A 25,391-nucleotide genomic window follows, 5' to 3' on the forward strand; every position below is an offset into this window, starting at 1 on the left:
CCAGCCAATAGGCGACGCCTGTCTCTTCTCTGAGAGGCAGAGCTACACAGGTAACTCGGAAAAAAAATAGGAGTGGAGGAAAAAAAAAAAAAGAAAGAAAAAAACCTCTGGGGCTTTTTATGGAGTTACTGTGAAGGTAAGACGGATTTCCACCCTTCTTCACCAGTCAAACCAGTATCTCTGGATAGAACAGCCTCAAGTAAAGCAACAGGTAGAGTCTCTGACCGCAAACTCTTCCGTGGCTCCTCTGAAAGTAATCTCCCCACTTTTCTTTCCCTCTGCGTTTTGTCTCAATTGACTTTCCAGCCCTTTTGTTCGCTCTCCTTATCACTTGGAAAAAGGTGAACCCTCGTGTTATTTTTTTATTTTAATCTTTGCTCTAATTGTAGTTTTTACCCTTGTGGTCCCTGATGGCTTCGCACAGTGATACTCTGGTGGTGTTCTTTGGGGCAACAGCTGGTGCAAATGGGGGTAAACTGGGTTCGGATGAGAGGGAAATAATTCTCTTGGTGTGGCAAATTGTGGATCTACATGAGAAAAAGGTATGGACCTTTGTGACCCCTCTTTACCTCTTTCGTCATTTGTTTGGTTTCTTGTGTTTGTGGCGCAGTGTCCGCCCTGTAGTTGAACAGTTTGTCATTTTAAATCAACACGGTGTGCTTTCTGTTACTGCCTGCAGTGCACTATGGGGCTCTCATTAATCTAACGCTACAAGCTCACCTTTTTACGGAAGAGGATTAGGGCCACTGGGAAAAAAAATAATAACTGGTTTTTTTAAATATTATTTCAGTTTAATATGGGAAAAATTTAAAATTCTGACTTTAATCTAAAAATTCTGACTTTAATCTCAGAATTCTGACTTTTATTTCAGAATTCCGACTTTATTCTGAATTAATCTCAGAATTCTGACTTTTATCTCAGAATTCCAACTTTATTCGGAATTAATCTCAGAATTCTGACTTTTATGTCAGAATTCTGACTTTTATATCAGAATTCCAACTTTATTCTGAATTAATCTCAGAATTCTGACTTTTATCTCAGAATTCTGACTTTTATCTCAGAATTCTGACTTTTATCTCAGAATTCTGACTTTTATCTCAGAATTCTGACTTTTATCTCAGAATTCCAACTTTATTATGACTTAAGCTCAGAATTCTGACTTTTTTTAATACTTAGAATTTTGGATCTTAATGTAGATGGGCATCATGAAGGAAGAGATGTGGGAGCACTCAGCTTCACTGACAAAGGTGTTAGTTGTTTGGGAGGGCCAGTAACACATTGGGGAAAAATTATGGAATAAGGCGACTTTTTACGTGCTTGAGGGGTCCCCGGTGATGCTATTTCATTAATGGAAGACCAGAAATTGATTAAAACGAGAGCTAGTTTAGTCTCTAAAACAGACATGGCTACAGCTTGATGCTGACATGTTTGTTAGCTGTCAGAATTCAGTCAGAATTCTGAGATTAAAGTCAGAATTCTGAGAAAAAGTACGAATTCTGACTTTTTTTTCCCATATAAAACTGAAATGATATTTAAAAATCAGCTAACTTATAAAATTTTTTCAGTGGCCCTAATCCTCCTCTGTACCTTTTTAACAGGTGAACATTTGCTTTATTTTCCCACTTATCAAAGGTGGAATTCCACCTTACAGAAAAAAACACACCTTTTTGGTTTAGCATATAAGCTTCTCGACTTAATTGACAATTAACCTGCTTTTTGCAACTACATTGTCAATTGTTTGACCTCTTTTTCATATAAGAGTTAATTTCCTTGTTAATGTGAGGGGCTTATACCATAAATTTGGCCTTTTTGTTGTTTTGTGTCCCCGTCCACGCTATGAAAATCCTGAAATCCTTTCACAGGTTGGGAAGCTTCATAAATGTTTTGTCAAGCCAGACACTTTGGAGCTCACAGATCAGTGTAAAGAAGAAACCGGGCTGACATTGGAGGACATTCTTAATGCCGATCCTCTGGACAAAGTTCTGCAGCAGGTGAGTCAAACAGGCCATTTCAGTATGAATGGGATTTGATCTTTTTTAATGAACTCTTAATAGTCTACCCTGCAGCCTGAAGTGACCCAAATCTGATTTTTTTTGGCCCATATGCGACCTGTATCTGATCTTTTCATGGCAGTTTAAACAACACAGATCAGATTTTTCCCAATGCGATCCATGCCAATGGCTATGTGGTCCTGAATCCGACACGAATCGGATATTTTCAAATGTGACCTGTGTCTGAACGGCCAGGGTGCATTCATCCGACCTGAACGCCATCAATACCCAACAAAGGTCACTATTCCAGGTCTTGCTATGAAGAAGTGGCAAGAAAAACAACAAGCATGGCAGACAATGATGCGGAGAGCAGTATTTATGTTTAACCATCTTGAAAAGATTGAGTTTTTAAGGTTGGAGAAAAATCACTAGATGCACTCTGGCACTACCGTCCATGTTTACTCTCGTAAACACAGAGCACTCTCGCTCGTGACGTCATTGCATCCTCTACTGCGCATGCGGGACAATTGCGTTATGTCTGCAGTTCAAACAGGAGATCACATACAAGTCACATATATTTGGGAATGTGAACGGCAACGCAAAAAAAAAAAAAAAACGGATTTCACAAAAAAATCGGAATTGAGCATTAAGGCCTGCAGTGTGAAAGTAGCCTTATTGCTGCGCACTGTCAGTCATCTGGCCTCTGTTATGCTTTCATCTAGCTTCCAGTTTTGAAAAGAAATCTGGTCATGTAAAACACATTGTCATGATATGGGAACTGAAGGAACGTCACCTATTTCTGAATAGATATGAATTGGAGATAAAACCCAAATGTTTTATATAGTGTCGGAATATTGGTCCGTTGCTGAGAGGGGCTACAGTTATTAATATTGAAAAGATGAGGCTTATAAAAGGATTGGACTCCAGAGAAATTAATTTTAAATGGTTAATGGTCTGAACTTGTACAGCTCTTTATTAAATATAAAGACTGACTGCCATACAAACCTCTACATCTTGATCCATGTTGTCATCAGGGAATGTATTTTCCTTAACATCATGTTGAAGCACAGTCATAATTCAGAGAACCAATAGCACCTGCTTCAAATACAGGTCATAACCCCTGCTAGTCAGTTTTAAAATTAGTTTCCCTTCCATGTTTTTCTCAGGTTTTTGGCATCTAATGTATTATGTCCTTTGGTAAATGTGGGAATGTTAACCTCAGCTCATTAACCTTACACCTAATCTGAGGAGAATAAAAGAAACTGTTGTTTTTCAAGAGAGAATCAGAACCAAAACATCATGTTTCTTCAGGGTATTATATCCTATTAAAACGATTGATAACATTTTGCCTTTAAACAACAATAATTAATAAATTTGCCTTATATTTCAAAGTAAAAAATAAAGGGAAAGTCAGAGATTTAGAAAAAGTTCCTCCTAAATTTAGAAGAAAACCTGGCATTGCGAAGAGTAATTAAAGCATTTGTGGATGTGTTGGATCAGTGGATTCATGAATGCATTAGATACAGTTGATTGGTTATACTGTATCTCAGATTTAAAAAAAAATGATATCAGCAGAATTCAGTAAAATTCCCAGTTATGTTGCTAAAAAAGTTTTTTTGTTTTTGTTTATGTGATTGACAGAAATTCTTGACAGTGACATCCATAAAGGCAATAAAAATGTTTCGAAGGGGATGTTGCGTAATTGTCGTTAAAGTGATTAAAACCTGAATGGTGGTAACAGGCTCACTGATAGTGGGCTACCACACCTTTTGATATTCTTAGGGAATGATAACCTCTAGTAAGAATTCGACTGTTTCAGTACTGCAGAATAATTTAAAGCAAGTATTTATAACAAAAGACAATTTTTTTTTATTTAGGAAAAAATAAACAATTATTCCCATGCCTGCTTAAAAAATATTACATTTGTAATATTGTTAGCTATATTAGATTGATTTTAACATTTAAATGTTAAAGGAAAAGGTTAAAACTTTATTAGTTGACAAGCATATTGTGCAGAATATTATATATATATATATATATATATATACACAGTGATTTGTGAGTGCCTGCAGTTGGCTGATTGCCAGATATACCAGCTTAGTTTAAGTTTTTTAAACAAACTTTTGTTGAGAGTCGTCTTCAATTTTCATATTATGACTTCCTGAAAGTGAAAATATTTACAGACAACAAAATTTCAGAAAATGCAGTCTTTGCAGTAACTTGGGGCATTAGGAGCACTGCTTTACTTTATTCACCATGCAGTTGATGAAAGTCCAACCTCTGTAGCAGTATACCTTGTGAAGGGTTTTCGAAGCTGCTGTTTTCATTTGGAAAATAGCAGCTGCTTTTAAAATGGTCTATGAGAGCATGAGAAACTCTGCAGGTTATTAAACCTAAAACGTTCCTCTGACAAATTTTGCCAAGAGCAAGATGTGACAGAACAAGCCTGACTTGGGTATTAAGCTGTAAGCTAATGTAAGGAGTGTCAGATTTCCTGCATTGCCTCTTAGAAAAATGGTCCACCTGCGTGAGATGTCATTGGCCATGACAGTTAAACTGTGCTCACAGCCTGAAGCACAGAAGCTGGGATGGGCAGACCCTTGGGTGTGAGGAGATAAGTTAAAGTCGCAGGTCTGGTCTTGCCTTGGTCTGATGCATACTGCAGACATCTGGAAGGTAAACTGTGTATCTGGGACTGCACCTCAGTTTTAGGCTGCAGGACAGGGGCATATGCTGCTATTGCTCACCTGCAGTCAGACTTCCTTTGCTTATACTGCTGTTGCTGCAACTACCCTAGAGTTAAAATAGAACACCCTAATAGACCCTAAACTTAGGGTAATATCATTTATGTATAGTCTTCATATCTTGGGACATTTGACTGTATTATTAGCTATAAATGGTGACTTAAAGAAAGAATTATCTGTGTGGAAAAAAATCTTAAGTGGACCCAGTTTAGAAATGACTTGTTGCTTTGCCTTGTTCTGATTCTGTTTTTGCAAACTGGTGTCTAAAGGACAGCTCCTGCAGCACTTTACAAAGTCATCATGTGAGAAACTCCTTTGCTTTTTTTTGGTAATCCATCTAAGTGGAAATGATGCTAACCAAGGTCCAGATTCCTTTCCTGCACTAAATACACTTTTCCTGCTGCTCAAGTAATCAATGATAAGAGCTTCTTATGACCATTAGCAGTGCTATAAGTTAAATACATTGAATGCTCTAGCAGATCACTTTCAGGCATTATTTTTTTCCTGCTGAAGCACTGTCTAACAGACAATGCAGTTTAATCAGAGTTTGGTAAAAATTATCTCATGATTATGGACTGAGTAAGGTTTTATCTGCTTTAGTTGAGACTGTGTGCTGAACCTTTAAATATTAACCCAAGCACTCAGTTTGTCCTTTTCATACCTTTGTGTGACTTGCCACTTTCTTTCACTGATGGCCACTTTGAAATTAGTTTATATTGGAATAAAAAAATAGCAATTTAAATGCTCTAAAGGCCCAAAGCATGAGGTCTGGAGCAGATGTTTCAGATGTGGTAACAGGTTTCTATATATTAATGGAAGAAGCAGCTTCCCCATTTGATGGGCTTTTTATATTGACCTGTCTAGCCACAGGCCCAAGGACATCTGTCAGGTGAAAGATTTATTATGGTAGTAAAGGCAGGTGTGATTATCAGGGCTTTTGATCTAGTGACTTTAAGATGGTTTTGTTTGTATTTTGATATTGTGTTAATTGCGAGGGCTTCCATTCATTTAAGGTAGATCCGAGATTTGAGTCTCAGATTCTCCCTTGATTGGCTCTGATTAAGGGCCAGCAAGTGAAATACTGAATACTGCAGGATTGAAGCCTGAAGCACAGCTTTGTTGTTTACATCGGGAAGTCATTGAAATAAAATATCAATTCAGCAAGTCAAATCTCAAACAGGAAACAGCCAGGAAATGTTAATTCATCAACTTTGCTTGAAAGCAAAGCTTGATTAAAAATGCTGTAGAGTCCATGAGTTGCATTTATTGCCTCATTTCTCAGTTTTCGCTTTAGTTTGTTTGCTGAAAGAGAACAAAATAGCATCCAGATTTATTGTCATATTCATCACCATATTCTTCCAAGATATAACAGGAACTTATTCTGCATAGGAGGTATGTGGACACTTTTTAAACATTTTATTTCTTAACTGACTCCCCTATAGATGTTATATGTTGTAGTTGAGATGCTATTAGATCTTGATGTATCCTCCTTTCTCTTCAATTTGGTAAAATTGGCAAATGCATTAGTTCAAATTAAGTTTATTTTTCCTCAAACTTAAGATGCTACAAACAGGAAAATAAGCTATGCTGCATTTGAACTGTTGCTGACTTGACAGGCTTGGTTTTTCGGATGAAACGGCAACATGTTGCAGCCTGCAGGCTGCACATTATCTTCGACTTCTGCAGACATTGTGAAAGTTTACAGAGCTCTCTTCAGATTCCAATGTTTCAGATCTTAGGCAAAGATGTTGATCGCTAAATATGTGTTTTATTGCTGTGGTGTAGCAGCATTTAGTTTTCAGCTGGAAGGGATTCTGTGTTACAATGTGGGCGTGTAACGGTTTCTGTCACCAAAAGCCTAGCTTTAACATAAAATCAAAACAGAGTGTAAGCTAATGTAAGGTTCAGTATTATGTTTCACTTAAATGCATTCAGATTTTATGCAGATTAACTGATTCATTAACCCCTCATCCCTTAAGAGTTTTTGGTTGTTCAAAAACATTGGTGAAATGGTTTTGACCCAGTCTCAGGTGGCCTTTGTGTCAGTAGCTTCTCTGTGGTGCATGTGTGTGTTTAAACAGTTGCCCACATGGTTTGTCCTGACACTCCCTGCTACTCTTATCAGAGTTTGTTTCAGCCACCTACACCTTACCTCACCCTTACAAACGAGCAGTCAAGCTTCGGTGGAGAGTAAACTCTCATAGAACCATGTCAAAGGCCCTTTTCCTCCCCCTCGCCTTTCAGAGAGAAGTTAGACTGGTGCATGTCTTTTGGAGAAGGGAATGTTTTGGTTTGTGAATTAATCAGTTAATTTCTCTACTTCTCTGAACTCGGTTGTTTAATTTGTGTTTATTTATAGGGTTGGCTGAAACTGGTTATCAATGAAGGGTTTTATGATATAGAGCATATTTACTTAGTATGATTGTGTTTTTTGTGTTTGTTTTGTTTTGTTGTTGAGTTGAAGAGAAAAGTAAAGGGCGTGCCTTTAGCTGTTCTTTAACATTTGCTTTCCTCTCGGTAATCCGACGTAAGTCTGAGGTGGGGCTGCATGCTCAGCTATGAATAAACCTCCCTCCTGTTGTCACTGTAAATAAGGAATAGTTCAGTTTGGCCAAACTTAAAATGTGCTGTTTAGTTGATCTATAAACATCAGTTGTATAAAATGTTATCGAAATACAGAATAAGAGCATTTAAAAAGATGACCTACATTTTTTTTCCCCCTCCAATTTTATCTTCCCCTCTTGAGCTGTAAATAATTTCATTTTTTGACCTGCTTATCTTGTTTTATTGGGACACTAATGAAAGGTATACAGCAGATCTTTTACCCATTGATCCTGGTGTTTATGTGCAACTCTTCTGCATCAGGCAATATTTTAAATGTTGTGGTTAAACTAATTCTAGCCTCTGGTTTTGAAATGAACCTAAATGCATCTAATGTAGTTTGTTCTTAGAGCCACTTTGTGTGACATTGTTTTCTTAATATGTTAATGATCTTAATTTATTTAAGTTTAGGTAAAAATATTTTATTGATGCCAAATAGAAACTAAACATGTAGTAACTCATAGGATTTTTGAAGTTCTTGTACATATCAGGCCATTCCCAGACCGGGCCAAATGCACTACCTCTTAAAAATCGAGTGTCACTCCCAGTGAAGTCTCACTCACAGCTGTGGAGGGCCCCTTGATTGAAGGTGAGGGGGGTATAAACCAGAATGGGGCGGCCTCTTCCCTCCAGTAGAAAAGGAAAGTAGTTGTTGCTATGGTAACACAGTGATGCCACATGTGCATGGCAGTAGCTCTGTGGCGCAGGTTGACATGCAATTAAAAATATTTCTTAAAAATAAATTGATACAGTTTTTTCCTTCTTTTTCCACTAATTTTTCCTTTCCTGTGGCAAAGATGCAGGAAACCAGCGAACTTACGGTAAACATTTGAATGCCAGCGTTTCCTCCTCCTTTAGATACCAGTTACACCCGCTGTCAAGAGAGCCTGCACTGATGGAGACTTGCTATTTAAGGGCTGAAGGGTCTCCTCCCCCTTCTTACTACATGGTTTGGGACAGCCCTTAATGTGGCAGAACCTCTGCACAAACAAAGTATTAGTTTAGGGTTAGTGTTTAGGAACCGGGTTGGGCTGTTAATGGCTGTTAGCAGGAAGGGTCTTCTGTGGTGGCCTGTGTGTTGCTGGATCAGGAGAAATCTTTAACTGAAGACAAACTGTTTTTTAAAAGTTTTCTGACTGGTGTTTTGAAATTTTAATTTAAATGTATTTTACCGACTATAAAATCACCTATTTTGAGCCATGAATTAAAGCAGAAGTCCAGGAGCATTTGTGAATTTGAATAGTTTTAAAGTCTTAACAACTGCAACTTTGACAAGACAGATATGTAACTCTCAGTTTTTCAAAACTGGATATATCCTCCATCTAAGCATGCAGGCAGTGAAGGACCTACCATACCTACATAATACAGCAACAAGGGGGGAAGCCTAGTGGTTTGGGCGTTGCTCTTGGGATCCTGAGGTTCTGAGTTTAAGCCCCACTCCCACAGACTGCCACTCTGGGTCTCTGAGCAAAGACCCGTAACCCCACACTGCTCCCCGGGTGGTGAACGATGACAGCCCACTGCCCAAGGGGATGGGTGAAATGTAGAGTTAATTTCTTTTAAATGTATAAATGTAAAAGGGAAATCTAAGCATTTGAAACTGTGACTGTTAAAAATGCTACCATACCTTAACTCTAACCGTGCCTGATGCTTCAATGTCTTAGCTGTGAGTCAGCAAGCTGTTTGACCATTTTGTTTTTGCAATTGAGGTTTCTTTCCAGCCTGTTGAGCCCTGAAGCGTTTTTTCTGCTCTTGTTCGCTATTTGGAACTGTCAGATAACCAGACGGTTAAGCAGCATGCCCCAACATGGACCTGGAATACTCTCCCACTGTCTAAAGACCCATCACAGATACAAGGGGTCATGTGAACCAGCCAGTCACCTTTTAAAGGTCCTTTTACATCCAGATGTTCTAAACGCCCTTTTACATACTACTGTTAGCATTTTTTTTTTAAAGGTAGTGTCAAATCTTGACAAAGGAGCCCCTGATGCTGAGCTGAAGGTTGTTGGGTCATGAATGTCAGGAGACTCTCTTTGTTCCTGGTTTATTTTTCTTTTCACATGTTTGCAAATAAGCATGTTGCTGTAATGGTTTGTTGTATATTTGTATAAAAATTCTTGATCAGATTCAATGATGGAAAATCTCTGAAATCTTAAATTCATACGAGCAGGGTTGATACACTAGAGCTTGTGCCTTTCAGAGTCGGTGTCCCTCATAAACCAAATAACTACTTAGAATAAAGGTATAAAAAATAACTTTTGTAGATAGAGGATCTGATTTCTCTCTCTAACAGCCTTTACAGCAGCTCTGTGTTATAAACAAACATGATTATATGCTGGTATTCAGGCCTGGTTGCTGTCACCATCAGAGCCGGTTAGACTTGTATGGGTTGGTTTTGTTTTTTTCCCCCCTCTTGACAGCGACTGAAGGTTGTGTAAAGAGAATCCGTGATCCTAATGATTAGTGGTGTGATCATTCCTTTCCTCAGTCTCCTCCCTCCCCTCACTCAACAAACACTGAAACCTGTTTTACATGCCCCTCTTCTGACGAGAGACATAAGTCATAATCACACAATCGCTTACATTTCTGTTCTTTTAACTCATTTGAACTCTTGCTCAATTTCAATATTGTAACATATACTTCGCAAATATACGTTTAATATTTAAATACACTAGATTATTTTAAGACCTATCATATGTTGGATGAAAAAATTAAAAAATCCGCACTTCTCTCAACTGTTTTCTTTGTGTTTTCTCATGCAGTTTCAGCAGTCTGTCTCATCAGAGGTAAAATGCCTCGGCAGAAGTTCATACACACTTTTGGTGAACGGTCCTCTCGTCATCCGACAGGCCCTTCACCCAGAAGCCTCCAAAAAGGTGAAACCTTTCTAAAAAAAAAAAATTCAACAGGGTTAGGTTTCATGTTTGAATAGTTTTGTTTATTTGAAAGATATTTTATTTCTAATAATTATGCGTTACTTGTTTAAAAAGCATATTTTTTGAAAAAAATCATGGTTCAGCCAATTATAAACCATTGCTTGTCTTTTATCTTATGCTATTTCAACTCAGCTGGTTTTATAGGGGTGTTTTAGAAACCACTTCAATTATTAAGGCATGCAAGGGTCTAAATGTGTATTTAAGGCTCCTTAGTTGCTCAGAATTTTTGAAAATGTAGGTAAATTCATTGTGTCCTAAATATTTACACCTTTATTTTTCTATAACAATATTTTTTTGCCTTTCTGTTTAGAATCTTGTGCTACCAGATTGTTTCTTTTCATTTTTGGACTTGCGAAAAGAGTTTCACAAATGCTGCCCAAATGCCGGTGCAACGCAGAAGCTCACACTGGCATCCATGTTGGACTGTATCCTTTATATGACAAACATATTGTACTGCAAAGAAATGTTAACAGTTTGTTTGAAGTTGTAAATGTAAAACGGAAGAATCCAATTTGTATAAATGCTGATATCTTTAATGGTGAGCACAGATGTTGGTCTTCCTGCTTTGTCGGAGCAGACGATCGGTGTGAAGGAGGTTAACAGCATGGTGCAGCTGATGCTCTGCATGCTGGCTGAGCCATATAGTAAGTAGATGCTGAAATATTACAGTCATCCACTGCCAGTTTAATAGTCTGGAGTAACATTCTCTGATAATGGGAGGAATATGTTGCTTCGATAAGTTACTATACGGATAATCCAACCTGCACCATGAAGACTAGGTGTCACATTAGGGTTTGTAACCATGGTAGACATCTTCAATAGTTACCTCTGCTAGTTACCTTTACTAACTCATTTTCTTAGCCTGTTAAATCCAAAAATACATAAAAAATATTTTCTTTCTTAGATCACAAATTCTCCTGTGTTGAAACGGTGAACTACAAGTTTGACTCCGGTACATGGTATGTAAACCACATTTTTAAATGAATGCATGTATTTCAAAATATATTTGTGCCGTTAGCACAACTGTTGGGTAAGAGTATTGCTTAAAGACTAATACCCCCCCACCCCCGCACACACACAGACATGCACACAACTCCCGTTGTCTTTAAATCTCAGACCTTGGGCCGAAAGCATTCATTACAGCAACAAGGAAAACACGAGTGTGTCATTAGAGCGGTCCAACTTTGCCATCAAGTGCTTACCTGGATATTCAGTAGCTAAGCAGTAGATCCTGATCTTCTCAGACAGCCAAGAGCCTATCACTTTAACCCTCTGACATTTAACCAAAGGAGTGTTACTGTGTTCAGCACTTAGTGGAAAAGGCCCTGTTTCTGCAGTTTGTGGATGATTAGTTTAACTGTGCATCACTGGGGAGAAACTTTAGTCATGTGTAAAAACACCAGGAAGATAGAATAGAATAGAAAATCACTTTATTGTCCCACAGTGGGGAAATTGTGGTGCTACAGTAGCAAAAGATTATAGCAGAAGTAGGCACGCAAATGTGGACCTTAAAAAAGTGTATAAATATAACAGAATAAGTGCCAAAATTAAGAAAATAAACAAATAAGATAATGTACAGTGTTTTTACAATATAAATACTGTGCTACTGCAGAATAGATAATCAATATACAGCAAAAAATATCTATTACTGTAAGAATATCCACAGCTCTATCAGCTCTTATTAGTTTTTATCACCAGTGCTCAATTTTTTATATATATATATTTTTTTCTCATATCTATATATTTTGTGTTTTTTTTTTCTGCAGCAGTAAAACTGAGCCAGTGGACAGTGAGATGGTGATCAGAGCAAGGGGGCTGCCATGGCAGTCCTCAGACCAGGATATTGCTCGCTTCTTTAAGGGACTCAATATTGCCAAGTATGTTGACCTCGCTGGTATCTCCTCACACCTCTATTACAAAAATTACATGATTTGATCATTATGAAAATGGAACACTGAGGTTTTTGGTCATAAAGAAGAATCGATTGTTACAGTGCTTCTACAACATATTCATTTTTATCTAGTGGTTTATGCTTTTCATTATCAAATATGTATTCTGATCATTAAAACAAATCAGATTTCCATTGCAGATTTCAATAAACTCCTCCTACTTATTCTGCTTTGTTTGTATTTGGGTATCTTAGGAAGCCTAAAAGAGTTAATCTGTTAATGCTGGATGGAAAAAAATTCTATAAAGTTAATTGTTGTTGGTTAATATGAGGTCAGCGGAGAGAGAAGACCATCCTAATGCAGAGATATTGAAGTTGGCTTGTTAATTATTTGGAGATTTCATTGAGGTGTCTCTTTTCTTCTCAGGGGCGGTGTGGCCCTTTGCCTGAATGCTCAGGGCCGGAGGAACGGAGAAGCTTTGGTTCGTTTCATCAACTCTGAGCACAGAGACCTGGCTTTGGAGCGCCACAAACATCACATGGGCAGCCGATACATCGAAGTTAGTTTGATCACTGTCATGCCAACTTGCACTTTAATTTTTAGTCTCTAGTTTCCATAAGTACTAGCTTAACAGCTAATCAGGTGGCAGCTTTTTTTTATATTGATGTGTTATATCTGAGCACTTTCAGGTAAAATGCACAGGCATTTTTATTTTTATGTAATTATTTATGTTTTCTTTGTAATTTAGGTCTACAAAGCAACAGGAGAGGAATTTCTCAAGATTGCTGGAGGTCAGATTTCATGTTTTCTGTTTTTCCTCACATTCTGTTTTGGCATAAAAGGTTAATCAAAGATGTTTCGTTAGCTTGATTAAAATATGTTTTTAGTTTGTCAGACTTTCTTATCCCATCCCCAGAGGAGTGTAAAGTTGAGGCTCTTTAGTGCATAGTGGCTCTATCTCCGATTACCTGTTCCTGCTTCACTCCAGTGAATCTCTGGCTGCATATCTCTGTCTAATGAAAGGCACTTTGTGGCCAATGCACTCCCCCTATGCCCACCAACACCAGCCCCTCTGAGGCCAGTTGCAAAGAAATGTCGGGATCTGAGCAGCTCACCTGTTCAGTTCCGCTTTTGTTGGACTCCCGTGAGGCAGAGAGGGTGGGTGCCTGCTGAAAGGACAGAGTGGCTGCTGTTACAAAAGGGGTGTGAAAAGACAAAGCAGGACCTGTGGCCCCCTGACCATCGAACAGCGGCCAGTAATCGTACATGACAGAGATAGGAGACACACTAACTCTCTGCACATAGCTTGCAGTGGCTGCTAGCCAAGACCTGGACTTTACACAGATGAGTGAGGATCAATACAGGTCGAAAACTTGCAGGACTTTAAGCAAATAAATCAGACAACAAGGAGACTTTTTATTTAGTCTCAGTGAAAGCTGTAAGCAAAAACAAATCACATGGTTTCTAATATTTCATAACTTCTGTTCAGTAAATAGTTGAGGTTATCATTTAAAATACTTCTTTATTGCGTTTAAGTTGAAGTCATAAAAATAATGATAGTAATGTCTGCGTATGCAAGACTTCTACTTTAAGTAAATGACAAGCAAAATTAATGTTCCATGCTGATGTATATTGATGAATAAATGTTGATCCTATTTACTGTTAGATGATTAAGACCTAAAATCATTTGGTATCTTTAATTTTATTTCTATTTTTTGGATAAAGGTTGATTAACATGGGTATACCTGTTAGTGGGATGTCTATTCTCAACATAAGACTTTTGATACAAAATTTTATTCAAGTTACTTAATTTAAAAATATCCAGTGTTGGGTTGAGTTTTCTTTTTTTTTTCTTTTTTTTTTGCATTAGGAACACGATCCATAACAGGAAATAAACAAACCAAATGCAAATTAATTTTAATGAGGGTCTGTGAATAAAGCATGGTGTTGGATCCTAAGCAGTTGAGGTGCATCCGTGCAAACTTTTATGGATAGCTGCCAGTTTCCTTGTGACTAAACACCAATTTACATCTTACTGCTTTGCAGGAGACAGGATGCAAACATTTGGGTTGAAGTTCACAGCATATTTAAGTTCCATTCATTGTTTTGAACTAAACATATCTGACATAAGGAAAATAAAATGATACTTTTATACATTAAGAAATTTAAATCTGCCCCACAGTGCAGGTTATTTGTTGATGTTTATCTAAAATAATCAATCAAGTTGGTAAGATTATAATAATGGTGTATATTCCACATAAATATTGTCTATAATCTAATCTATCTACCTTTAACATATCGTTTAGGGACATCAAATGAGGTGGCACAGTTCCTGTCCAAAGAGAACCAGGTGATTATACGAATGCGTGGCTTACCGTTCACAGCCACCACGCAGGAGGTGCTGTCCTTCCTCGGACCTGAAAGTCCCGTCACAGATGGCGCAGAGGGACTGCTTTTTGTCAAGTATCCGGACGGACGGCCCACTGGAGATGCATTCGTGCTTTTCTCCTGTGAAGAATACGCTCAGAACGCACTTAAGAAGCACAAACAGATCCTGGGAAAGCGGTACATCGAGCTGTTTCGGAGCACTGCAGCAGAGGTGCAACAGGTATGTTTTTTGGGGGTTTTTTCTTATTCCTTTTTGTATGCTTAAAAGCTTAGTTTATTTTTTAAACATACATGGAAACTGGAACTTTCTGAAAATTCTCACATGTGAGGCTAAAAAAATTATGCAAGAAATGCTGATTGGGAAACTTCTACTGGAATTGAAGCTACTGGTTCTAGTGGGTCTGTTATAATGTATTAAATTCTCATGAAAGGTTATATCCCAATGAGTGAGTGGGAGAATCATGAACAAGATAAGTCAATATAGCCGTCTGCAGACAGAGGAGCCATTTGGTGCCAGGACAGCGTGGTTTTAGACCTCACTTTGGAAAGGCACATTAAATGTGGCCCATGCTGATGGAAGGGTTTGGGATGGAAGGGATGGAAACTTCTGGAAAAGAAAACAAGTAACAACAAAAACATTAGTAAACCTATATTTAGCACACAGCTCTTATATTTAATGTTTACTTTAAGGGGAACTTTGTTCGGAAATGGGGAAAATTAAAGTAATTTAAAGGGTTTTTAATTTTAGAACACCAGGGGCCTTATAGAAATGTCAGTGGTTTTCATACTAAAACATGCTAAACATCAAGAACAGGATTTTGGAATTGTGTTAACCCATCACTGCATGAAGTTTTGAATAATTTTTGAACCACATTATTTAAACTAAACGGAGAGATAAAATAATAATTGTCGATAAAAAGAACCTTGGTTGCCATTCAGAGTCTCACTATCTGAACTTAACACGTTAATCACTATTTAAAGTGAGCGTTTAAATGGATAGGATACAGTTTTATTGTTTTATTTAACCAAAAAATGACTTTTTGAGATAAAGCTCTTTCACAAGAATGTTTGACTAAGACGTCAACACAAGCGAAACCAGCAGCTTCCCCAATTTTTGAAAGGTTGATGTCATGGGAACAGAGAGAAGTCAGAAAACATCCCTAAACATGCTGCTTTTATTTCATGTTACGTGTGCTTTCTTAAACTATTTCTCCGTCTTAGATGTTTGGTCACGGCTATATTTTCCTTTTTTACTGAAGGGTTATTTATCAAATCATATTGTGTTTTATCAGGTTCTCAACCGTTATATGTCCACACCTCTGATCTCCACGCTGCCCCCTGCACCCATCGTACCAGTCTCAGTCCTCCCAACGACCCCCTTCCTGCCAGCGGCCAGCAGCAGCCGCGACTGCGTGCGTCTCCGCGGTCTGCCGTACACCGCCGGCATCGAAGACATCCTGGAGTTCATGGGGGAGCATACCGCTGACATCAAACCCCATGGAGTCCACATGGTCCTTAACCAGCAGGTCAGAGCGCTTTGATCACACAGGACCAGTGGAAACGAGAAGCTCGGCTTTTAAAATCTGTGGTTAAAAACACGTAGATAGGTTGAGCCTTAACTGAATTGTGATGGTTCGGTGATTTCCACCTTTGCAGGGCCGACCCTCTGGAGACGCTTTCATCCAAATGAAGTCACCTGACAAGGCTTTCTTGGTGGCCCAAAAGTGCCACAAAAAGACGATGAAGGACCGGTATGTCGAGGTCTTCCAGTGCTCCACAGAGGAGATGAGTATTGTTCTGATGGGAGGGACCCTGAACCGCAGCGGCCTTTCTCCACCTCCCTGCAAGCTTCCCTGTGAGTTATCACTGACTTCCTGGTTGTTTGTTGAGGATTAGAATATTGAATTAATTAACATCCGAATCAAGAGTCAGTTTTCACTCAGTCTGGCTTCTGTCATGATGACAATGAATGGGTCTAAAGTATTTGTTAAGAATCGGGTTCCAGCCAGTTTGACTGTTTTGATAAAGTGTTTTCCTGAATAATATTGGTGCATCTCCTCAGTCTGCGGGTGGAAACATTCCTGCTTTTGAAATAACTTTATGTGCACAATCATGGGTATAATACTAATCAACTGGGAAAGCTTTAGCCTTCATGAGGTCACTGACCTGCCCACAGCCTGGAGTAGAGGCAGTATTTAATGTAAATGCGTTCAGATGTTTGTGTGTTTATATTGTTAGTATGAGGGCACACTGTTGGTGTTGTAAATACGCTTCTACAATGACATGAATTTCCTCAGTTTATTCAACTTAAAATGCATTCAAAACAAATATCTATGAACTAAACGTGTAGTGATATAAAAGTAGAAATTGTTGCAGAAGTTTAAAATTTTTCAAAGGTTTTAAAACATGCTTAAACTTTCAAACTTCCTATTAGTTTCGACTGCATTCGAAGCTCTTCTTTATATATTTCTTAGTTCTCTGGGATGCATTTACACAGATTAAACAATGGTTCACCTTTCTAAGATTTTAAGTAAAGATAATTGTTTCTTAGCTTGTGATCAGTGACCAAATCAAGCATAGGATTAAGTTTAAGTTGGCTAAATGGAAAAAAAAAAAAAACATGCTTGAAAAAGTAAAATGAGAATTTCAAATACAACATGGCTTCCCTGGTTGCTATTCATGGATCACCATAGTTAATGACTCCCTTGTTTCAGAACCTTCTTTATAAAAGATGCATTGATGATGAAGAGCAGCAGCTGAATTCTCTTTGTAATCTGAAACAATCAGCAAGAGGGTGAAACTAGGGTGTGGTTCGAGGAGGACGCCTAACCCAACGCAAAGATGACTGTCTGCCAGCTGAGCAAGCGTTCTAGTGGAGTAAAGAAAAAAAAACAAAACAAAGCATCTCCAGAAAACACAGACATGTCTGTAAGAGCACCTTAATGCTACTAAAACTGATTGTAGGAGAGACTGAAAAACTGGAGGGATTTATTCCCATCTGTAAAAAGTTTGTAAACCTCACCCTATTGTCTGAGCATTGGTACTCGGCTTGTTGACATGTCATTACATTTGATACATACCACAAATTCCTTTGAGATTCATTAAACACAGCAACATATTGTCGGTAAATTCAAAGAAATGGTTTGCTGTTGGGAAAACCAAAAGTTTGCCTTCTCAGAATTTCATCTAGAATTTTTTTATTTAATCTGTAAAGGGAAATTTTGGACCATTAAGAAAAAAATCCAGTCCTGTTCCTCCCTATCCAAGGTTAAATCTTGATTGCGATTTAGTCTCTAGTTGTGGACTGTCTTCACTTGAGGAATGTGATAGTTGTAACCTATCTTATCTTGTTGATATATCTCTGTGTTGGAAGGCAACTCTTCTTCTCCTTGCACTCACCTGCTTGCATACAGCACATTTTTATGTGCCTCTTGAGGCACACCCTCCATGATGATGATAGGGGTGTGGGTGGGGGGGTTAACTGCTGGACAGCTGTCAGGTCAACAGTCTTCTCTGCGATAACTCATAATATTATACATTTATTTAAAAATCTGTCTTTTATAAAATGAAGAGGGTTGTTTCAAAATGAATGAACCTTCTCCATAATATAGTAGTTTATTATGCGGTACCTGTGCACTAATTCTGTCTGAACCATCTTCCTGTAGGTCTGTCTCCTCCCACAGCCTACGCTGCCTACCCCACTCCTCCAGCCATCCTCTCTGAGGCTGCCCTGTACCAGCCCCCTTTATTGGCTGCTCCCAGACCTCAGACCACTGTGCACAGCCCTGCTCACGCTCTGGCCTACTACCCACCTCAGCCACATCTCTATATGAACATGAACATGAACTACACTGCTTACTACCCCAGGTCAGCTTCACATCTGCTGTTAGAAACAGGGCAGGTTTAGAAGGTACAGTTATCTAACTCTTCACCTCTGTTCGTCTTCTAGCCCCCCAGTCTCTCCCTCCACAGTCGGATACTTTGCAGCTCCACCAGGAGCCATGGCGGCCGCGAGCCTGGCAGCCCAGGCTCACCCTGCTGCAGCCGCTGCCTCCTCTGTGCTGCCTCAGCCAGGTTCGCTGGTCAGGATGCAGGGTCTACCATTCAACACGGGAGTGAAAGACATCCTCAGCTTCTTCCAGGGATATCAGGTGAGAGGAACCAGTACTAAGACCAGAAAAAAAGATAACTGGAAATATACTTATGAGTATTTGTGCCAAATATTTTTTTTTGGCAAGAATTGTTCAGCTTTGTGTCCTCAGAACAAAATCAAACTGGTATTTAGTGAATCTTATTTTTTCTGTATTTTTTTTTAAAAACTGCAGCTAAATGCAGTCACGCTTCTGTTGCACCACAAAACAGAAACTGTTCACTAATTTTCCTGCAAAACCCCGGAACCATATTGTTTCATTAAGTTACATTTGTTCACTGTGCTCTTCCACTCCTCTTTGCTGCAATACTTATTGCTGCCAGCCTGAATTAGATGGCGTCCCCTGATGCAGGTATGACATGACAGGTGCGGCTTTACTTAGTTCATGTGAGGCGAGTGGTGGGTTTGAGATAAGGGCAGGTTCTGGTTCTGCTGTTTGACATTGGGGCAGATGCTTTGGTTCTGCTTCTGGTCTTCCTTTCATTGAATGCTGGAAACGCCTTGTTAGCAGGAGTGTGTATGTGTGTGAGCAAGTAGAACTCTGACCCCAACAAGGAAGTGATTTAAAGATGCATCTGGAGAGATATAGGTATGCTTTGTGTGTTTATGAGAGCTGATTTTCATTGTTTGTTGAACCATTCATTTTGTGATGTCACACACGGGTCCTCAGGAGGAAAACTTTCTTATTAGTAGAGATTCTGTCATCTGGTTTCATTGTGTATTCTGTGATATGTATTTTTGTGTGTTTCTTTTTTTGTCCTCTTTCTACACTTCTGTATCTTTTTGTTTGGGTTGGAAAATGTTTATTGTAATGTGTTACATAATGTTGAGGCCTCTCCAGCCTGACCGTGTGTTCATCGTTGTACTGTATCTATAGTACGCCCCTGACGAGTACAGCGGTGTGGTTCAGATGAACGAACAGGCCAGGAGTCTGATTCAGCCCAAAGAATGGCTCTGCCTTTAGGGACTCACCCCAAGGTAAGAAGGAGCAGGGAGGCAGAGTGGAGATGGGGTGCTTCCTTCACTACAGTCTCAAGCATGTGGGAAGAAAATCTTAGCACAAACTGGCTAATGCTATTTAAACCATAATACTTGGCAAAAGTGTTCTTACATCTTGAAGACTTTCTTGTTAATCACATTACAGCCACAAACGTTAATGTATTTTTGACAACTCTAATGTGCTAAGCTCATACAAAGTAGGTCATGTATGTAAAGTGGAAAAAAAAAACATTCCTGAGGGAAATATGAAGTACTATTTCACTGAGGAACTCCTAAATGGCCTATTACTATTTAGATGCTGTCAGCTTCAAACAGTTAAGACTCAAATCATATTTAACGGCGATTTAAATGCAACAGCTGATCTGAGACAGTTAGGTTAAATTCAGAAAATGTTTTTCTCCCTACATCATTTCAGACCCATCTTCAAATTCTCAAATTTGAATTTAAAAACAGCATTTTAAAAAGCACACAGCAGACATGTAGGTCAAAGAGAGCATCAATCAGAGAAGCAGCTAAGTGATGCTAACTCAAGAGGAACAGCTGATATCTACAGTAAGAGGTTGATGGGAAACCTTCTTCCAAACATTCTACAGATCTGGCCTTTATTAAAAATGAGCAAAAGGAAATGGAAAAGAATATAAAATCCTATATAGAAAAAAGAAAATTACTTTTCCTCAATGGGGAAATTGTTTACAGCTGCCAAAAGATTATATAAAAAAAATTGTCACAAATGTGCACCTTAGAAAAATGTATAAGAATAACACAGTTAAGAATAACAGTTGAAAAATAAACAATAAAATACTGCAGTGTAAAGTGTTTTAAGAATATAAAACTGTTCACCTTTAGAATAAATAACCAATATACAGCTATGGACATTTGTACAGTAATGGATATTTGAAAATAGCAGCAACATCAGAGATGTGCAAAATGACAGCAGCATGTTAATTTAACTGACTATCACAAGAATAATTATAGGAAAGCCATTTGCCATGGGGTGGGGGATCAGAAGAAGACAAAATGTGTGGTTTTTTTTTTTTTTTTTCATCTACGTAAAAAATCTTTTAAGGGAGGAGGGAAAAGGCCTCACTGTGATATGGTAGTGCCAGTATTATGCTGAGGGGATGTTTTTTTTTTTTTTTTTTCTTGGACAAGAACAGGGAATCTTATCAGAGAAGAAAACCCAGACCTCTAATCCGGTTAAAAAGTTTTTGGAATACTGGAAAATTGTTAAAAGATCTTTGACCTATCAGACTGATTTTGAGCTCTATTTGCAACGACAGAAGTGCAACTGTTTCAGTTTGTAGAATTTTAAAGCTGATAGAGACTGACCCAAACTTAAAAAGAGCAAAATAATATTTTTATTTGTGTATTTTCCTATTTTAGTTCCAACTAACGATTATTTAGTGATAAATCTGTCAATTACTTTTTTCAATGAATGAATGAGTAATCGGGTAGCCAAAGGCTCCTTTTAAAGAAGATTTTTTTGGGGGGAATTAAACCAGGTTAAACTAAAATTTCTGGATAGTGCATATTTACATAAAAATGTTTTATTTATTTTTTTTTTTATCTTATAAGCAAAATGTTTTTATAATTTTGATATAATCAGAGCTCTAAGTGGGTCACTCTGTCAGCTAAAGGCACGTTTTAATCTCTACACTCCAGTTAACGATTAATCGATTACTAATTTAGTTTACGATTATTTCAATAATCGATAAATCATGATTAATCCGATTAATTGTTTTAGCCCTAATTACAGCTAAACACTACTAGAAGTAAAGTAGCACTAAAAACATTGACGTTTCTGACTGTCCTGATAAAAACTGGGTTTTGAACACTTTTGCAATGAACTATTTTCATTATAATGTATGTTTGGTAGCTACTGAAGAGGGGATTAGCTGTTCTGCATGCTCTATATATGCCTAATGCTTTTCTTTACCATTAACAAACATTGTATTTATATTTTCATCTTAACATCTTTTCTTGATCTGATTTGCATGACAACTAACTTTAATTTCAAAAATCCAATCTGACTTTCTAAGTAATTTTGTTTGGGTTATTTTGCAGACACATCAATAAGAAAACAGATAAACATTTCATCAAATGACTGAGCTATTGCTTTGTCTCAAAGGATGTCCTTTTTTTCTTTTTTTAAGCCCTGAATTAGAAGAACCTCCTTTAAATTCTCAAATGCCTGCCGCATTTGAGAATTTAAAATGTCGGTGATGGTTAGTCGTTTATTTTTGTACCCTTTAGGCACAGCTGTGTCCCAAGAATAGGAAGAATATCTAATATGTTTCTAGTCTGTGGTGGTTTTTGAATTCTTGGTAAAGTTCAGGTCATATTTTCCTGGTATTGTAGGAGATTTAACCACTTCTTTTTTTTTTTTTAACCATATTTGGCAAGTTGGTAAAAGTTAGCAGGAATGACAAAAACTTGTCATCTTTAGAAGTTCCACAAAACACAAGAAAATGTTGGAAGGGATGCGTCTGTGTCTTATTCAGTGAAACAATTGATCATAAGCAGTAATTTTGTGTCTACTTCACTGATATGCTTTCCTTACTCCACAGTTTTCTGGATTTTTCTGCTGCTCTGCTTTTTTATGTTTTCTTGTGTTATTTTGAATTGGATTGTGTGTGAAGTTCGGTAGAGGATTTCAGTGCATGTAGACTAAAAGCTGCTTGTTGTCTTGTTGGTTTCAGGTGTATGAGAACAGCATGTCCTCTGTTTTCACCTTTAACTCTTCTCTCTAATCTCTGCTTTTGGAACTGGACTGGTTTGATGAGCTGATCTAACACCATTCTTCCTCAGTTGGTTGAGGGCTCCCTCTAGTGGTTTCCCTTCACATTACATGAGACTGCAGTCACTCACTGTTCCTTTTTGTGTTTGTTTTCTGTCTTCTGTAGCTCCAACAAGATGCTGTACTTATTTTGCATAACTTTAGTGGTCAGTGCAGCGGCGAGGCCTTGATCACCTTCCCCAACGAGGACATTGCACGGCGTGCGGTAGCTGAGCGCTCAAACCATCCCTTCTACGGCCAGCAAATCCACCTGGCTTTCTGTAACTGACCGCCGGCCCTCCATCTCTCCCCACCACGCCAAATCCTTCAGAAAGTGCTCCAACTCCAGTGTATTCCAACTCTTTACAGAGCATCTACCAACCTCTTCCCTCTCTGTATGACCTGACACTCCAGAGCCTGAAGCAGCGAAACGTTGGGAACATGACTCTGGGAAGAAGTGGGTCGTATCCTGGACTGACCATGCACCCACTCTCTATAGCCAAACTTACAGATGCATGTCTTCTCATACAAACTGTACAGACCTGTGTCCTGAAATGCTTGAGGCTGTAAATATACAAATATACACTGTTTGTCTGGGTGTATCTGAAATGCCACTCTTTAACCACCCACAGAATTTAGACTTTTGTGTTTATGAATATTTTTTGTTAGCTCAGTGAAAAAGGAAAAGCTGTGTGGAGGTTTGGCATTCAGCCTCCAGTGTTTTAGTTGTGACATAAGAGATAAAAGCCATATAAGGAATACTTTATACTACTGAGAGCAAAGTGAATTAGTATGCTATGATTTCAGCTATAACTAGTTTCAGGGACTTAGTTTGTACCACTTAATATGTCAGTGTATGAATTTTTTTGTTTGAAAGCATTTGTATTCTGATGACCAGCGTGTCCCTTCCATTGAAGCATTTTGTAAGCACTACAGATTCAGCCATTTGCTCACAAGGGCAGATATTATAAGCTGTGCATCTTTAGCATTATTGCAATAAATTTGTTCTAATTTTATCGATGCAGCTTATTTACAAAAGCAGACATTTTGTTAAGTGTAAAACAACATATGCTTTGCTTCCTGAAATTTTTTTATGTAATGATCGACTCACAGCTGCTGCTTATTTAAGATGATAGCAACCAGTCTGCAGCACGATTTAAATCCTGTGAACAAGCAGTGCCATGGAAAGCTGCACCATGCTTTTTGTTTTGTTTTTTGTTTTCTCAGACAAAGGCCTGCAGAAGGTGTCTTAGTTTTCCTCCTTACCAAGTCTACATTACCCAGAGTGCAATACAGGCCTATAGGAGGCATGAGCTGGGCTCTGGTGGCAGATGAGTTATTTGTTTTCTTGCAAGTTCAGGATGTATGAATTTAGATCTGTGTATTGAATGTAAACAATAAAAATGTCAACAAATAGAAACATATCAGTTGTTTTCTTAACAGTGAAGAGGTTTCATATATTAAAGTCCCAAGTTCTTTTTATGGATTTTCTTGTTGAATTGTGCAGATTTGGTTGGTTTCAAAGCATTTCGGCTAATTGGAAGTTTGAACAGGTGCCTATTTTGTTAAATATGCTCAAGTTTATTTATACAAATGTTTACCAAAGTTTTTGAAGATTTCTACTATGAAATATTTCTTTAAAACAGCCGTTTATAATGTAACCATGCTGTGACCCCTGAGCAACAGCATAGTTCACTTGATCAGTTGTTCTTTATGTCCTTCAAGTTTTCCTTTGAACTTGGACCTGTTTTAGTATTGACTTGCTGTTAAGGCCCGAAGCACAACAGCCTTCTCTGCTCATTGCATGCTTGGACAAAAACAAAATCTCCTGAGTTTAGAATTATATTATTAATAATTTAGATCAGAAGTGCTTGTTGGTTGAAATACTGCATCACTGCAGCAATCGGCTTGTACCAGTTTTAAAACTCATCTGCTTCATCTGTCTTTTGATCTGGCGTCAAAAGACTCTATGGCAGCGGTCACCAACCTTTTTACAGTTGAGGGCTAATTCAGTCACAGGAATGGCTACCAATACTGACCCATGAATTGCAAGGGTCAATGTTCACCTAAACTTCAGACATTATATACACATCTTTATCGTATCTTGAAATTTCTAATTTTATTTTAGACATTTTCATTTTGAAATCTCTATAAATGCTTAAATGCCATATATGATTAAATGATGAAATGTTCTATAACTGATTTAAAAAAAGAAGAGCAACAGAATACAAACAAATTTCAAACGTATCTGAGTTGTTCTATTTTCAGAAGACTCTAAAGGCACCCCTTGTTGTCCTTCAGGGCCCCATGTTGGTGACCCCTGCTCTATGGGCTTTAGGTTGTAGAAGTTTCCACATTCCACATCTATTTCAGCCTTGTTTAAACTGTGTTGTTTTCCCTCTTTCTCCCCCGTGGTTTCCATTGTCTACCAAAGTCTACCATAAAACAACTTTGACCAGCAGATTTATTTTTAAATATAAAATTGCATTTATACAGTGCTTTGCATATCTCACCTATGGTTAAATATGGGCGTGTTAAGGGATGCAATTGTGTGTCATCATGGTTTGCTCAATCTAAAAATATCTTTTACATACACTATTTTGGTGTTTGCTTTCTGGTGTATTTACACCTTTAGTACTGAATAAGACATCTATTTTTATTTTTAAAAATGGAACAGGTTATTTTTTTTTTTTTTCAAGGGATAGTTGTTAAAACCTACAGCAACCTTAGTCGCCTGGACCAATTTTAATTTAACCTTTGTGATAAACAATGATGTGAAAATGAAAGCTGTTTGAACTTAAGAAAAAAAGTATCACCGTTTCCTACAGCTCAAGAGATGTTTAATATATCATACTATTAATCATTGCCCTGTTTAATGGGCCGTTCTAGAATGGGGCCCCTGTACTGAAAACACAGC

The 25,391-nt window shown here is 38.0% G+C and overlaps 1 protein-coding gene across 4 annotated transcripts; it reads left to right on the forward strand.

Moving 5' to 3' along the window:
- Nucleotides 1-81: 81 nt before the first annotated feature.
- On the forward strand, nt 82-23,906 carry esrp2 (epithelial splicing regulatory protein 2). Of its 4 annotated transcripts, none has more exons than XM_015371625.1 (17): nt 82-211; nt 390-542; nt 1,863-1,991; nt 10,099-10,212; nt 10,583-10,697; nt 10,821-10,916; nt 11,177-11,231; nt 12,039-12,149; nt 12,588-12,720; nt 12,910-12,952; nt 14,468-14,769; nt 15,842-16,075; nt 16,206-16,404; nt 18,215-18,416; nt 18,499-18,700; nt 19,577-19,677; nt 22,602-23,905. In XM_015371625.1, exons 2-16 carry the CDS (start codon nt 411-413, stop codon nt 19,661-19,663), a joined length of 2,154 nt encoding a protein of 717 aa, XP_015227111.1. In that variant the 5' UTR covers nt 82-211; nt 390-410; the 3' UTR covers nt 19,664-19,677; nt 22,602-23,905. The 4 variants fall into 4 exon arrangements, with proteins under 4 accessions (XP_015227111.1, XP_015227113.1, XP_015227114.1 ...); XM_015371627.1 differs by having other exon boundaries at nt 121-136; XM_015371626.1 differs by lacking the exon at nt 82-211 and adding an exon at nt 238-253.
- Nucleotides 23,907-25,391: the final 1,485 nt, after the last annotated feature.

The sequence above is a fragment of the Cyprinodon variegatus genome, unplaced genomic scaffold (assembly GCF_000732505.1).
Source record: "Cyprinodon variegatus isolate N-32 unplaced genomic scaffold, C_variegatus-1.0 Scaffold61, whole genome shotgun sequence".
Taxonomy (NCBI): domain Eukaryota; kingdom Metazoa; phylum Chordata; class Actinopteri; order Cyprinodontiformes; family Cyprinodontidae; genus Cyprinodon; species Cyprinodon variegatus.